Here is a 17,644-nt window from a genome sequence, read left to right as displayed (position 1 = left end):
ATTTATGCAGGTTATTTTATAAAGCTGTTTGTCTTAGGAAGGGCTTGCAGCTGTAGACACCAAACCAAAATTGAAATATATGAGTGAGATGATCCTCCTAAGCATCCAAGTCAGTAACTCAAAAAAAAGAACTGCCTCAGACTTTGCTTGTAATGCATCAAAAACCATGTCAGCATAGAAAGCAGACATAAAACAATGATGTACATTAGGTTTCTGGATTTGACTATGTTAAATCTTAAGAGTTATTTACCATAGCCTTGGATTGACCTAGGTTCCATATGTGTGACATTAGGTACACAGAAACTTTGAAAGTCTGTCAGATGAATTGTAATTTAAAAGTACATGTCTCTGTTGAAGGTTCAGCCATTTAGGTGCTAATTTAATGAGCAGGTAGTTCAATTCATCGAACATTGAATCATCATCATGAAAACCTATGGAGCTCCAATTCGTTTTTTACTTGTATAAAATATACAGTATGTTTCCCAACTTCTTTCCCTTTGTTCTATCATTGTGTGCAAATGAAAGGAAAGTTTGCTCAGCATGTCTCATCATCGTTGTTTTGACATCCACTTTTCCATGTTTACATGGATCAGATGGAATTCATTAAGGCAAATTTTCTTCAGCTAGATGTGCTTTCTGTCACCAACTCCCCACGTGTTTCAAAGCAAAGTAATATTTCCTCGTGGCCAGACGTTTTCATGGAGGATTGGAAACAAATGTCACCATTTGTTTGGTGATGCATACTTACAAACATCATGTAATGTCAAGAAAGAAGCATACATGCATGTAATAGGTTTCTTTCAGTTCCCCTCTACCAAATCCTCTCAAGTTTTTAGGCCAGTCCAGGGCTATAGGAGAAGACATTTGCCCTTGGTGCACATACAGCCCTGTCTGTGTCTATGAATGAAGCTGAATATTTTTATGTTAATAATCTGTAAATCAAATTTGCATTTCTCAAAGTTTTGCACCTATTAAAGCACACCTGATACTTAAGAAGTTGTTGACCTGATTTGGACAGAAATTGAAGGATTAGCCATGCTGTTATGTCTGTGAAACACTCGATTTATGTAGATTTTAAGTCACAAATGTTTTTATATAAGATATTAACCTTTTCGAAACCAACCTGTCCATAACCAGCCCTTGTATTCACATACAAGCTTCAGTTTTAAAGTGAGCTAAATTAAAAATTTCTATAAAAATTCCATGTTAATTTGTGTTACAAACTCCAGCTTAACAACAATAGTTATTTTATTATATTCTTCACTTTTTAAAAAAAATCAACTGAAAGAAAGAGGTATATTTCAAAAGGGTTAATAAACAGCTGCTATTTATATATATATACATCCTTTCTTTTTTCAGGACCTGGTCAAGTGACAACCGCTGTAGATATTTATTCTTTTGGAATGTGTGCCCTAGAAGTGAGTGAAATTTCCTTTAATTTTAAACCTTTTACAATCCCTTAAGTAACCATAGGAAGCTATTTATTGAAAATAGCATTAAGTTATGTACAGCAATGCTAGCATGGTATTTATTAGATATTCTTAACTGAGATCTTGAGATTATTTGCACATGTACATTTTTATTCTTGTACTAGTTCCCTTATTAGATTGTTGTGATATTGAGACATTGTTTTCATGGGTCCACTCAATCACATCTACTGTGGGGCTTATTTCAGTTTGGTACTTATTTTTATCAATCTTTATTTGACAAATTGCTAAGTCAGGCTTTTTGTGAACACTAGTTAGACCTTTTTTTTTTTTAAATAACACCAGTTTTAACATAAACAGATATAGATTCATGCACATGCGCACGCACACACACACACATCTTATATAGATATACTCTGTCCCTGTAGAATGCTGATGCTGACAATATAATGAACATCTGCACAGTGGGATTGAACCCAAAATCACATAGTTGCAAAATGAACTTCATGATGACACAGCTATACTTAATATGAATTAATACATAGGAATTTGGTAAATAGAAAATAAAAGAAGCCTCTTGTGTTTGTGTGCCTGAGTGCATGCATATGTCCGTGTATGAATATTTACGACCTTACCTGAGCTACGGCTACAAACAGTGATTGTAGCCCAACCACAAGCAGTTAGGTCACCATTTGTAGCTATGCTGCCACCCAGAACATTTGACATTTCTAGTCAATAAATCATCTACTAGGTCTGTGCTTTTGAGTTCCTCTGAAATAAATCAAGAAACTCGCTTACCTGATAAAGAAGTATGGGTTGGCAACAGGAAAAGCACCATAAAAATCCTGTGTCCCATTCCTCTCACATCTAAGCCATGCTAACCTGGGAAAACAAACATTAACCCTTCAGCATTTAAACCAGCCATATCCAGCCAAAATATTCTCCCTGTTTTTATGTTCTAACTGGCTAGATCTGGTTTCTCACACCAACCCTACAATATCATTCTAAAAAAGAAAGGGGTATTTCATCAAAATCTCAAAGCTACAAGACAATGCAAGATTAATTAAAATCATGTGAATAAACAAGCTTTACTTTTGACCGAATAATGTGAATGCTAAAGGACTAAACAAACAAATGATCATGGTATATTAAACAGCATTTGTTTTTCTCTCAAAAATTTAAAATATGATTTGAAGGTTTACCTGTTATGCACAAAATTTTAGCCTCACTATGGAAAGTAAACAAAATCTGACTAGTTTCCATATCTTAGAACTTCATCAGAGAATGAATAACAATCCATAGAATGATTAGTAGCTTATCTGTTTATCAGTTCAGCTAAATCCTTGTTCATATATTCATGACCAAATGATGAATATACCTTCTCTGATGACTTTAAGAAGGATAGAAACTAGTCAAATCAATTTCATAATTTCTACCCATGGGGATATAAAACTTGTTGTGTGGCCCTTTTGTTTCCTATTCCCAGCGAGACTAAAATTCTGTTTACTTAAAGAAAAGCATACCTTACATCACATTACAAATTATCCATATATATATAATAGGTGTGTATTGGAAATCACTGTATTGCTTCAATGTGTAAAGGAGCATAAATTAATTTGCATTACTTTTCAATAGTACCATACCTTTGTAGCTATTTAAGAGGCCCAACCTGCTTGTATCTACTTCCATACACCTTTTTTAAACTGTCGATTCCACTTGTTTGGTGCTAGTTATTCCTACATGAGTCATGAAAACCAGCTTTCTGGATACATATTTACTTATTGATCTTCCTGTTTTTTCTTTTTTATTGTTACACTTCTTTATTATTATATTTTTTTCTTTAAGATTGGCACACCGTAGGCTTTTTTTTTTATATTTGCATTTTGTGGTATCAGACTTTTTTACAGTTGATTATCTAGCTAAATAATCTAACCAATCAACCATAGGGGAATATTTGGTGGCTATTTTTATTTCCTTGCTACTCTTGCCCTTTAAGTGGTGCTAACAAAATACTTGTAACAAAGCTTGAATTCTTGACCTTGTGATCAAATACTTCATTGTATTAACACCACTGTGCCACTATAAATGTGAATAATTAATTATTTAATTAGATCTGTATAATACTGTTTAGTTTTAAATTTATTATATTTTTATGTATTACTTGTGCCTTTATAATTAAATAATTAATTATTGTTCCCCTGTTACTGTTTGAACAGATGGCAGCTCTAGAAATCCAAGGAAATGGTGAAGCCAATGTGACACCAGAAGCAATAAAATGTACATTAGAATCTTTAGAAGACTCCTTACAAAGGGTAAGTAACAATGAATTTCTACCAAGAGTGTGGATGGGTTACTTATTCATCATCATCATCATCATCTAACATCCGTTGTCCATGCTGGCTTGGGTTGGATGGTTTGACCAGCTGGCACACTGGAAGGCTGCACCAGACTCCAGTTTGATTTCACGTGGTTTTCTATGGCTGGATCTGTTTATTGCTATTCGAGTTTTGGTTGAAGATGATGGCATAGCTAATATAGAGAGCCTGGAGAGATGCTGCTTTGCAGCATTAATCCCTTGGCATTCAGATTACCCTATCAGATGTAATGCTCATTTATTCATGTTACTTTGAATTACATATTTCATAGCTAATGAATGATAGGATTGCTTATTTTTAAAATGATATTATAGGGTAGGTGGGAAAAGCCAAATCTGGTTGGTTTGATTGTAAAAGAAGTAGAATATTTGAGCCAGATATAGCCAGTTTAAATGCTAAAAGGTTGTTTTGTGATTCACTATTTGGAATTTTAATTGTATTTGGGTGAACTTTTTTTTAGAGAGGCATACCTAGGTACATGAGTCTGTGTGTGTACATGCACAACCTTCAAATTTATTCATCTTGCTTGAACGTGATTAATTTCCAATATCATCCATCGTCATTCATCATGCATTATTTAATATCCTGTCTTCCATGCTGGCTTAGGTAAGACTGTTTGACAAAGAACCAGCGAGCTGCAGGGCTGTGTCAAGCTCTAATATTATATTTGGCATTCCTGACCATAAAACCACATTGCTTCAAGTGTCTTGCTAAATCAGTTTTTCAGCCTTTGGGCATATATCTTGATCTTTAGCACATTTAGTGAAGTCCAGTTGTGGTTCCTTCCCAGCTACGTGATTCCAGTTTCAGTCCCACTGCATGGTACGTTGGGCAAATATCTTCTACTATAGCCCCAGCCAACCAAAGCCTTATGAGAGGATTTGGTAAACAGAAACTGAACTGTTGGTTTGTTTATGTCCCTGCAACTTAGCTGTTTGGCAAAAGGAGGCTGGTAAAATAAATACCCAGCTTAGAAAAAGAGGTACTGGGGTTGATATGATCAACTAAATTCTTCTATCCACCAATGTTTATCCAAAGGAAAGGCCAATGACTTGGTCTTTGGTCTATGCAACTATTACTGTCAAAACACAAAGCACCATGGTTAATACTGCAGCCCATCTCACCTGACCCTTAACAGTTCCACTAATCCATTGCCCTCAATTGGGTTTTTTTTTATCAATCCTAAAAGGACAAAATTGACTTCCCATTAGAGAGGTAAATTTTGATCTTTTTACTTAATCATTTGGACTTGTAAATAAAGTTTTATTTTATATAACATATTTTCACTTTATTTTCTGTATTTTATTTCAACTTTGAACTCAACTCATTTCTAAACATTTTGCTGACCTTCTGCAAACATAAGTAAAGCAATTTATAATTTTGTATTGTTTCAGGATTTCATCAGACGTTGTATTGAACGAGATCCTCAGAAAAGGCCAGGATCCCGTGAACTGCTTTTTCATGCTGTACTGTTTGAAGTACACTCCTTAAAACTGCTAGCTGGAAACTGCTTTGTAAAAAATTCATGTAAGCAACTTTTTTTCCCCCTTGTTTTTACAACAGCAACAGTAATAAATATAAAGGTTAATTGTTATTTTGATAGATTTATTTGTAACAGAGTTAGCAGGAAAGGGATCCAGTGACATCATGCCAGATTGTGCTACTTTAGTATACTGAGAGTCACTGTTTGTATCCATCACCGTGAGAAGTAAAACTTCCATCACAAGGGACCAATCTATGTAGAAACTTGTTTTAATTGTTTCCGTTCTTGTTTCCACTTTACTTTTGAAAGATATAGCTCTGCTGCTACATAGCAGTCTTTCATATTACTGGATATTACTATACCTGTATCTCTATATACCATTGCCTCTTATTACTCACTATGACGGTCACTCTTTCTCTATACTCATGTCTCATGTTAACAAACAATATCATAGTTACCATCTCTACATTAGTGCTCTACTACTAAGTAGATTTATAGTTGGCGTGTATACAAAGAGAATTTTTGAAATCTTCATATCAAACATTTCAATAATTTCTTATATGTATTCTTTTCCAGATATTCTCCCAGGCAATATGGCAGAAGAAGCATATTTACCAAAAACTGATCCCTCCAAGGTGATTGCAGAGATTAACTTCAAAGAACATGGTTTTATGCAGTGGAAGTAAGTGAAATAGAAAAGAGAAAATTTTTTTATAATTTTAGAGGAGAGTCTCTGCCCAGTCTTACATTTGAATTTTGTTTATCAAATGATTTTCATATTCAAATATGTTAGTTCTTTGTAGACATTAGCTGTTAGTAACTGTTAGGTCCCAGTAGATGTTGGTTCCGAATGTAAGTTGGGAGTTGTTAGTTTCCAGTCAACTAAATCCACAACCCTATTTCAGACACCATTGATGTATTTCGTAAAAAGTATGAATGTTACTATAACTTAGCACACAGTCAGTTATGATGGCAAGTGTTGCAGTTGATCCTGTCAACAGGCCAGCCAGATCATGAAATTAACATATTTCTTATTTCTTAATTGCCCACAAGGAGCTAAACATAGAGGGGACAAACAAGGACAGACAAAGGGATTAAGTCGATTACATCAACCCCAGTGCATAACTGGTACTTAATTTATCAACCCTGAAAGGATGAAAGGCAAAATCGACCTCAGTGGAATTTGAACTCAGAACGTAACGGCAGACGAAACACCGCTAAGCTTTTAACGTTTCTGCCAGCTCAGCACCTTCATGCTGGCATGGGTTGGACAGTATCTTTCCTAAAGGCGGCGAGCTGGCAGAAACATTAGCACACCAGGTGTAATACTTAGCGGTATTTCGTCTGCCTTTACATTCTGAGTTCAAATTCTGCCGAGGTCGACTTTGCCTTTCATCCTTTCGGGGTCGATATAATCAACTTAATCTGTTTGTCTGTCCTTGTTTGTCCCCTCTGTGTGTAGCCTCTTGTGGGCAGTAAAGAAATAAGAAATAAGTTCTCAGGGAGATTCAGTGTGACACAGAATGTCACAAGGCTGGCCCTTTTGAATTGCAGGTACAACTCATTTTTGCTAGCTGAGTGAAAGAAAGTGTCTTGCTCCCACCAGGTTTTGAACTTGCACCCTTGTGATTGCGAGCCAAATACTCTAACCACTAAGCCACATGACTTCGCTAAATGCTACTATATCCCATGTATACTATGAATTTATGAATCTTGCCTTCTGTGTTAGATCAATGTACCAGTCTCAGTTGCATGGCTAAACTAAGAATATAACCCAGTTCAATATTCCACTTACATGCTTCGACAAAACACGAGTGTTCACTATGACACATTCTCTTCTATGATAGTTCTGAAGTCCATGCTTCTTTCATTTAACCAAACATTTTATATTATTCTCTCTTCATTCTGTCTAGTGTTTACTTTTGTAATGATGTCTGGTACCAAAAAAATATTACAGCTACTTTCATTGTTTACAATCTTCTGTACCGGTGTATCTGTCTACACCAAGACATAAACAAAATGTTAAAAAGGCTGAAGGGTCAGACAAAAATGCTGTGCCAGTGTATCAGTAAATAACCATGTTGTAATGATTTCTTGTACCAAAAGAATTATTACAGCTATTTTCATTCTTTACACTCTTCTGTACCTGTGTATTTGTGTATCAGTAAATAATCATGGGTAAATATTTCGTAATGGACCTGTTCGTACCTCAATGTGAAATAATTTTTTCCCACGGGTTTTTTTTCAAGTGCATTCAACATATGACCTCCAAACCCGCCACAAGGCACTTTTTTTTTCCAGAAAAGATGTGGGGTGGGGTCAAAAAATTATTTCACAGCAAAATTTTGCAGGTCCTTTATCACAAATAGCTGTTACGTGGTAGTAGGGTATGCTAGAAATAGCAGTTAAATCTTTCCTTTCCTGGGGAAAGGAGCAATTTACGCATGATTTCGATGTCACATTTGTTGAAAGTATGTGAAATAACCTGGAAAAGAAAAACAAAAACCCATGAAACAAAACTCCATTGGTGGGAAGCTCTGAGGTCCCCTCCTCCTCCTCCTTTTCTGGAAAAAGTGACTTGCAGCAGGTTTGGAGATCAGATACATTGAATGCACTTGAAAAAAATTCGTGGAAAAAAATTATTTCATACCGAAGTACAAACAGGTCCTTTACAATATATATTTACCTAGCCATGCCTAGAAGGAAGGTGTCAAATTACACTACAAGCAAAGAGTACTGCTTGTTTAATTATATGAATATAACATGTTTTGTTTGTAACAAACTAATAAAACTCAGTATATATCTTGTCATGGAATTGTAATGCTTGTATACATATTTTTAATCCTTAAAAATGTCAGTTTTCTAACCATGTTGTTATTATCCAATGAAGGTCAAAGCATTGCTAGAGTCAGTGTAGGGCTTCAGAAAGTACTTTGGAGTAATTAGTTTCATTCTGAGTTCAAATCCTGCCACAACTAACTTTGCCATTCTTTTCTCCTAGATCAGTGTAATTAACTGCACTATCCTCCAAAATTTGTGACATTGAACCTGCTAGAAATCATTATATTTAACGAAATCACACTGAGGCCTATTTATTTACTCTAGGATTGGTAATATAAATACCAATTATGCATTAAGGGCAAATCAATTAACTCTTCCTCTCCCGTCAAATTTATGGTCTTGTACTAATGAAAAGTTATTTAGAGTAATGAAGTTGGCCTAAGAAACTTTCTAAATGCAGCCACTCACTTTTGATTTCCAAATCTGTTTGAGTTAACTTTAACCGTCCTTTTTCTGGTGGTAGATAAAATATGTATCAGCGATATACAGTAATCAGTTGCAGTATGAAGTAGAATCAATCACATAGTTATCTCCCTTAGAATTTTTATCTTACAACAAAACGCACGTTTCATATATTAATGACAACAATATCTGCTTGTGTTATGTCATTGTTAATGGAATTGTCAATAAGAGAAGGTTACTTCAGTCAGAATCTATTCTCTCATTTTCTTTTGGGTTCAGACTATTTAATCAACGCCTGTTTGTTACTATGGTAAGTAAGACTGGCACAGACAGATTAATTAATATTTTTCTCTGAGACACCAACCATTTGGCTGAGGTAGAGCTAAACTAGAAATGTTACACACAAAGATAGGCTAATCTGGTGCATTATATCATCATTTGTCATCTTTAACTCTTTTTCCCACGCTGGTATTGGTTGGACAAAACTTGGTATTCTACAGCTCCCTGGTGTCATCTCTTATTTTCAAGTATGCAACTTTATTCTGTGTCTTCACAGAAACTGCCAAACTGCTGGACTATTTGTTTATGTGGGACATTGATTTTGTCAGCATTGGCCGAATGACATCAGTGGTAAGACGTGGAGATGCATGCATAAGCACACACCCAGCTTGTGTTACTGTCTCTTTGCCTTGGCATCATGTGCTAGTTGTAAATGAGTCTCACCATCATGCAGGCAATGTCCTTCATTTCCAATCTTCCACGAAAAGATGTCTGGCCATGGGGAAATATTAACTTACTTCAAATAGATGATGGTTGTTGACAGGAAGAGCATCAGGCTATAGAAAATCTACTTCAGCAAATTCTGTCCAATCCATGCAAGCATGGAGAAGTGGACTTTAAAAGTGTGTGTATGTATATATATAGGGGGGGAGAATTTACGAAAAAAACAAAAGACGAAGACAGGTGGTGTAGACAACAAACAGATGTATTAGAATAACGCTCAGGAAGTGAAAAAGTCTTTTACGTTTCGAGCCTACGCTCTTCTACAGAAAGAAACAAGGAGAGAAAATAAAGGATGTGTAGTGGCTAGCAATCTATCCATGGCAAATATATATATATGAGGGGGAGTCAAAAATTATCTGCACTTTCACCATAGCATGACTTCATTATTGTCAGGCTGTCTTTTGTGCATGCGTGCTTATAGTTGGTACTATTGTGGTCACATGATCGAAGTTTGAGCCTCATTGCACCATTTTCTTTCTGGCTTTACAGTGTAAGCATGGCTGCTCCACTAGTAATGTGCACCAAAGTAGAACAAAGTGCAGTGGTCCGATTTCTCTGGTCGAAAGGTGTGTCAGGTGCTGGAATTCATTGGAGGCTTTTAGCACGATTACCATCTCTTGGGTCACTGCTCTTTGTTCTTCTTTGGTGCACATTGCTAGTGATGTGGCCATGCTTACACTGTAAAGCCAGAAAGAAAAAAGGCATGATCAGGCTCAAACTTCGATCATGTGACCACAATAATACCAACTATAAAGCACACATGCACAGAAGGCAATGTGACAGTAAAAAACTATGTTATGGGTGTGTGTGTGTGTGTATGTAGATTATAAGAGAAATTATTGTTTCAGTTCATTCTCCAGTTTAGAGATTAAGGTATCTTTCATCAAACATTTTGTTTCTTGTTTTACTGTTTTAGTCTTGAATGTCTAAAAGAGTACTTTGATCCTACTTTAAACTTTAATGTTTTTTTTCTTTTTTCAATTTCAGATTTAGTCAAGTCGGCTCAATTGAATTAGAAAAATTTTTAGAAGATGTCCGGTAAGTTGAAATTGTATTGTTTTATGATTAGTTGAAAAAAATCTAGTCTCTGTCTATCAATTTTGGTATGTCTTTTGAGGATTTTTTTCTTTTTCTTTTTCAGCTATTGTATATCTTAAAGAAGGGAGGACACATTGTTTAATGTATTCTTTATTTCTACCATTCACCCCATGTTTTTTAGTTATGATGTGTTTTGAATATATACCAACTTGATGTCATTTGCTGTGTATATACAAAGCAAATATATTTGTTGGGATATCTGCTTTTTGCTCAAGTCTATTGAATTAAAATTTTTGCTAAGTTATATTTAATTTTATAATTAAATAAAAAATTTTCACTTGCCAAATACATGCAACTATAAAGTGGTTTATTTATTTTTGTTTCTAGAAATGGAATTTACCCATTAACTGCCTTTGCATTACCTCGCCCCCCGCCCTCACGTCCTCGTGCCATTACTCCTGAACTAGCTGAGTCTGTCAAGTCAGAGACTCCAGAACCTATGGATGTTGAAACACGGATGGTAACTAACATGGCATGTCAGATGCGAAAGACAGATGAGAATTGCAACTTGAATTTAACTCTTCTACTACGTATGGACGACAAAATGAATCGACAGTTACAGTGTGAGATCTCTCAAGAGGACAATGCTTCTACTTTAGCTGAGGAACTGGTACATTATGGCTTTATAAATGAGGTACATATTTTGTCTTTGTATTGGTGAATTTTGTCTGCTGTATTAGTGCATGTTTGTGTGTTTGATTTCACTGCTACAATACAGCCTACCATCATTCACAGATGTATTGGTTTGCTAATATGTATTTAATGAGCAGACACAGGCACTCTCTCAAGCCTTCACTCTTGACTTGGCAAAACATTTATGATGTGACAGATGGCAGGAGAGAGGGTTACTCCAGTACTCAGTCTGGTACTCTTTACAGCTGAGAAGTTAAAATAGCCCATATGAAAACATTTTGTTTGCTGGTGCTATTTAGGGTTTTGTTTTTTTTAAAGAAAGAGATGTAACCCTATAATACCTGTTCAGAATGATTCTTGCTACTTCAAATGGTTTTATGGGAAGAAAACAACAGAACTGAAATTTTGTACTTATTGAGAATATTTGTATGCATCAAGCTATTATAATAATATCTTGGAGGTTGGTGCAGAATTATGGGCGTTTGAAGTGTTTGTATGTATGCATGTTAGCCAGTAGGTGTATGGATGTAAGGAAAAAGCACTTAATATGTGTGATGGGGTTTATTTATACTAACAGCTAAGCTTGAATGAATTATTTGAAGTTTTTATAGATACAAGAAAAAGCATGCCTGATCATTCAGATATTTACTTTTGATTGTTGAGGCAGTCACAGCTTCTAGATAAGGCTTATTGGTATTGGATTGATACTCGGCCAGTTTGGATCATGTGATGAAATAAATATTTCAAGCCACTCTCACCATCCAGTGTCACTCAGCTGTACCTAGAACTTATGACCTCTTCAGCACTCAAAAATAAGTGTCTGAATGACCAGGTGCTTTTTTTATAAATCACTGAGTCTAAGCTGTTAATACAATTATATGAAATTTACTCTTATAGATCTAACTAGCAATGCACCCCGGCATTGCCCAGGTGTTATGACCTACAGTGACATTGTATTATTTGTTTCTTTCTTAGGGGTAGAATCAGCACAGCTGATATATATTGAACAGGATTACTGGCGTAATGGAAGTTATTGTTTGTTTAAAAGTGAAGGGGGTAGGGTACAGACTGCATGAAAATGCTTTCTTTTCTTAAGAAGGATCACAAACTATGTATTGTTTCATCATATAAAAGGGGGTTAATACGATTTTGCCCAGAAATCACATTTTCAAAATTTTAGTTTCCCCCCTTCCCCCCATCTCCATTGCAATTACCTAATTTCTAACTTTTTTCAAATTTTTTTTTATTCTATCCACGTAGAAAATACAGATTACAAATTTGAGAAATATTTTTTTTTAAACTTTAATTTTTCTTAAAAAAACACTCCAATGCCCCTTCCTCCATTTCGCCCATCCATCACCTACCCACTTTCAAAAAGATGAAATCTCCCAATGTTTCATGAAATAGCAGATGTAAAAATACCAGACCACCACCAGAAAACCCGACATGCTAGAAACAACAGGTAAATAACATTATTTCTGAAGAAACTTTGCCACTTTCCAAAAAGCTAAAAGTGAAACATTGGGAGTGTGTAGCTTTTTGAAAGTAGTGCGGTGATGGGTGGATGTTTGAGAAGAAAAAGGAAGAAATTTCTTAAAGGTTCATACTCTTTTGATTTCTTCGTGGATTACCAAGAAAAAGAAATTTGGGAAAAAATAAAGAATGAAGAATTTGGGGTCATAAGGGAGAAAATTAAAATATTGAGAACATGTTTTGGGGATGAAATTCTAATTTCCTGTATCGAAAACATAGGAATCAGAAGAAAATTAAGGAAAAAATAAGGTGGGGTGCAAATATCACCTCAGACATGCTAGAAGCAACAGGTAAAGGACAGGATTTCTGAGAAAACTTTCTTTTAAGTTTATATCAAAGATTAGGTTTTTAAATGCGCTCGTCACAAACACAAATTATAGAATAGGAAAAAGTTATTTCAATTGGATTTGAGCTGTAATTTTGCATGTGCACACAGCAAGAAATAATTCAGACAGAAGTCTTACCTAGTGTGTGTGTGCCAAAGAAATTATTTTATGGCATTCTTTCATTTGAAGCAGCAAAGTTGTCGACTCGATCATATGATTGTTTGTTAATTTCCATAAAAATTTTTAAAATTTTGTTTATCCTTTCAAGAGAGGAGAAAATGAAAAGGCAACATTTACTTTGAAGTGACAGCAGAACATGCGAGATGTATGCACATGTATATGAGATGAATATGTGTGCGTGAGTGAGTGAAGGTGTGTGTTATCATGTATGAATTTTTTTGCATGCATAAGTGGCACTTACTCTCTCTTTCTCTCTCTCTCACACACACATCTTTTATTTACATGTACATAAATACATATGCATACATTTTTTTTTTACGTATGTGTGCATATGAGAGAGAGAGTGAGTGACTGTATTTCCTCATAACATAAAGGGAAATGGATGTCTTTTAACGAAATTTTTGTGGCTTATTTTAATGCAATATTTATTTGTACATTTTCATAACTGTTCATCTGAGTAGAATTCTATGCATGCGTGAAACATTGGTTGAAAGTGAAACGGAAGCTTGTGTAACCCGACCTTGTTTCCAAGGTTATTTTAGTAGTAAAAAAAGAGTTGTTGTACCAAAAACAGTATATTTGGTAGATAGATGATGAGCAGCTTTCTTTATTATAGTACAGATGTGACTAATTCAGAGAAACATTACTTTAATTATTCACACATTATTACTCTCATAATTTAACACTTAGTAATTTTGGTTCAAATTGAAAGTGTGAAACTATTTTTACCTTCTAATGAAACCTGGTCATTGTAGAGCAGTGTATGTCAATTAACTATTGCTGGTTGTTGAGATGATGTAGAAAATATGAAAAATGAAAATAAAGTTTATTTGATATCTGAAAGATTACTGAATCTTTTGATATCCCACATGTCAAAATCGGCAACTCAGTTTTCGAATGCATAAGGAACATATGCACACACACATACACACATGCAAACTCTCTTTTAGAGGAGATGAAGGAGAAGTAAAGAGCCAGTTCTTCACTTTGTTTCTCTGTTGCTTTCTCTGCCCTCTCACACCCTCATTGGCATTATGCACAGACATATTAATACACAGATATCTGCTAATATATACATATAGATGAGTCTCTGAAATACATTTAAGGTTGTTATCTCAAGCACGAATTAGAATATCATGCTTTTCATGGGGATCACCATGTGGGCTCATTAAAATGGCATAAAATGTCCTTTACTATAATTTACTATAGACATAACAAATGCAGAAATACACACACACAGACACATAGACACTCATAGAATTGATAATATTGAAAACAGCAAAACATACACACACGAAGTTCAAGAGCAACTAAATGTAGTCAGTATAGGTGCAAAACATACTTTCTGTAGCATAGTTATGATAAAATCTTTTTTAGGGAATGTTGTCAAAAGAAATACTCCAGCGTCGGAAAGTCACCAATTTGGCAAAAGTTACTATACTTTCTGTAACAAAGTACAGAAAGTCAACATTTATTAGGAACATGAAGTAAATGTTATTAAATTCAAGATTCAATGCCACGGTGAAGAAAGTCAAGCGCCAAGAAAATTCAGAAGGCATAATTCAATTTTTCATACAAAAATATTTTATTATTTTTATATTTTATTGTACCAGCGTCGCCTTACTGGCACTTGTGCATGTGCTAGTAGGGTGCTAATCCGAGCGTGATCATTACCAACGTCACTTCACTGGCTTCCATACCCGTGGCACGTAAAAGGGCACCATTCGAGCGTGATCGTTACCAACATTGCTTCACTGGCACCTGTGCCAGTGGCACGTGTAAAAAGATTCGAGCGAGGTCGTTGCCAGCACCACCTGACTGGCGCCCTTGCCGGTGGCACGTGAAAGGCACCCACTACACTCTGAGTGGTTGGCGTTAGGAAGGGCATCCAGCTGTAGAAACTCTGCCTAATCAAGATTGGAGCTTGGTGCAGCCATCTGGTTCACCAGCCCTCAGTCAAAATCGTCCAACCCATGCTAGCATGGAAAGCGGACGTTAAACGATGATGATGATGATGATTTTACAATTTTTAGACGAAAACTTAACAAAGTATGTAGAAAGGAATATGTTGCTGTTGTGAATGTTAATTAATTAAAAACATTTGCTAAAGGATGTATGTAGCAAGACATAAATTAGACATCACTTACTATATATTTTAACTGTGTAAGATTACAAGGTTGTAGAATAAATACTGACTAATGAAAAAAAAAAGATTGCGCAGTGTTAAATACTCACACTGATAAAGCAGCATAGTAGGAATACAATAAGGATGCTAGGACTGTTAAAAAAAAAAGTATTATCTTCAAACTGGTTATAAGGACCGGAATAAAATTTCTGTAATTATATTGAAAGAGCTGCTAAGACTTTCTACTTTGCTAAGTTTCTGAATTTGTTGTGATAACCAGAAGAAAAAATTTTTTCAGATATATTTGCAAGTATTGTGAGTGCTCTCAAATCAGCCGTATCTTCATGCTGGTTATAAAAACCAGAATAATATTTCAGACCATAAGTAGTGATAATCATTAAGGCTGTTTAAACTGTAAGTCTCCATGATGAAAAGGAAAATTCAAACAGTGGTACTTCAAAGTGAATGCTGCTGTTCATTCAACATTCAGGCCGCTAAACTAAACTCTTTCAAAATCAGCGTGTTTCACTGTTGGGTGGTACAGTAACATACATATACAAAAACAGACATACATTCACGAACACCTCGGGTCTATCTCTGTCCTCTGTGTCTGTCTGTCTTTGTGTGTGTGGTGTGTCATAATTAAGTAAAACAATGTGAATAAATAAGCATTACATGTGACAGAGTAACCTGAATGCTAAAGGGTTAAGCATTATAGCAATTCAAAAATATATAGGTTTTAACATTATCTTCTTTGCTTTCCTTTTTCAGTTGGACAAAGACAAGGTAGCAACTTTGATTGAACAACACTTAAGACAAGGCAGTACCCACATGAATGGTCCAATGTCACCAATTACTGTTCCTTCAGGCTGAACATGAACCCAGCCTTCAGCAGACAGTTTCATCCCCCTCCTATGCCATTGATTGCGTCACCATGTGATGTGTCAGTGCAAACAAACAAACAAACAAAACGTGTACTTCCACTTCAGTTTCTTTTGTTTTATTATAATTATTACTGTTATTATTATGAAGGCCTACTCCCACCACAAAACTCCACTAATCCAGGTGACACAATGCTACATTCACCATTTTATTATTTTTATGAAGCCCCACTTCTATCAACATAACCTTGCTAGTCACCCCATTACTACTACTACTATTATTATTATTATTTTTATTATTATAACAGCCCACTCCCACCACTTATGTCCCTCTTCCTGCTAATTTAAGACATTACTACAGTCACCATATTTTATTAGTATTATTATTATTATTATTATTATTATTATTAAGGCTAAGTCCTCCACATAAGACCCCCCCCCTTGCCACATACACACCATCTATGTAAACATAAATACTACCTACAGTCACCACATTTTTTTTTTACTAATCTACCTCTTACAAGGAATAAAAAAATTAAATGACATACCAAAGGTGGGGTGGGGGAGCACTACAACACTTGCTTGTACATATGTGCCAGCTGTGTGTGCTCACTACTTCTTTATCATCCCTACCTTCAGCAATGCCATTTGCAAACACTCCATCAACACCATTCACAGTTGACCTGGTCTGCTGCAGCGACTTCATCGGATCGTAAACTATGATGATGATTTCAGAAGCATCCAGACTTTCAGCGTCCAGTAATAAAAAGAAAAAGAAAAAAGTGGGGACTGTAGAAGAAGTCCCTATCTCCTCTGCCTGGAGGCGGTGCCTGTTATAAATTTTATGTGAGTTTTGAAAACTGTTTCTGACCATCTACCGTGAGTAGGTACACACTGCAAGGGACAAGACATTGCTGACAAAAGAGACATATAAAAGAAACACAAGATGATGATGATGATGATTTTATATTTCATTTCATAATTAATTACTAATAATATAAATTAGTATGTCTTTTTTATCTTTATTTGTTTTGTTTTGTTTTCATTTTTTTAAAGATTTTGTTCAATTTTATGGGTTGTTCTGTTAACACTTCCCATTTGCGCAGTTCCTGACAACTTTCAGTTAAATGTCTTTCTAACTTGTTATTCATTGTTAATTAATGCTTTCATTTAAAGAAATTTTATAATGATTTCTTGTAAACCATTTAAACTTTATTCTTTTTTTATGTGTTTGTGTGTGTGTGTGTGTGTGTGTGTGTGTTTGTATATATAATCTTTTAACTTGTTTTAGCCATAAACATGAAGACCTTACTCGAACAGAGCTTGTGTATATACATATAAATGAACATATATATATATATATATATACTTGTGTGTGTCTGTTATTCAGGCATCCAACAATGATTCCACTGCATCTTATATACCAGAAACAGTTGTAACCTAATAACATAACCATCGCTTTTCCTGTGTCATCTCTTTTTCTTAGATATATGTGTGTGTGTGTGTGTAATATATATATATGAAACAGTGGAAGAATTGGGTCTTTGTTTTTTTGTT

General features: G+C 35.1%; 1 protein-coding gene across 12 annotated transcripts in view; it reads left to right on the top strand.

The window, feature by feature from the left end:
* The window catches only part of LOC115216687 (nuclear receptor-binding protein), a 121,343-nt gene extending 104,231 nt beyond the window's left edge, over positions 1 to 17,112 (top strand). For all 12 annotated transcript variants that reach the window (XM_029786203.2, XM_029786201.2, XM_029786213.2 and 9 more), the window contains 7 exons: positions 1,360 to 1,418; positions 3,644 to 3,739; positions 5,197 to 5,329; positions 5,862 to 5,967; positions 10,299 to 10,349; positions 10,737 to 11,043; positions 15,978 to 17,112. In XM_029786203.2, coding sequence (XP_029642063.1) covers positions 1,360 to 1,418; positions 3,644 to 3,739; positions 5,197 to 5,329; positions 5,862 to 5,967; positions 10,299 to 10,349; positions 10,737 to 11,043; positions 15,978 to 16,079 — 854 coding nt within the window. In that variant the 3' untranslated portion in view covers positions 16,080 to 17,112. The remainder of the gene's footprint in view (positions 1 to 1,359; positions 1,419 to 3,643; positions 3,740 to 5,196; positions 5,330 to 5,861; positions 5,968 to 10,298; positions 10,350 to 10,736; positions 11,044 to 15,977) is intronic.
* The last annotated feature ends 532 nt before the right edge of the window (positions 17,113 to 17,644 follow it).

This window comes from Octopus sinensis, linkage group LG10, assembly GCF_006345805.1.
Source record: "Octopus sinensis linkage group LG10, ASM634580v1, whole genome shotgun sequence".
NCBI lineage: Eukaryota > Metazoa > Mollusca > Cephalopoda > Octopoda > Octopodidae > Octopus > Octopus sinensis.
Note: the sequence above shows the minus strand (reverse complement) of the source record. Positions and strands in the feature narration are given on the sequence as shown.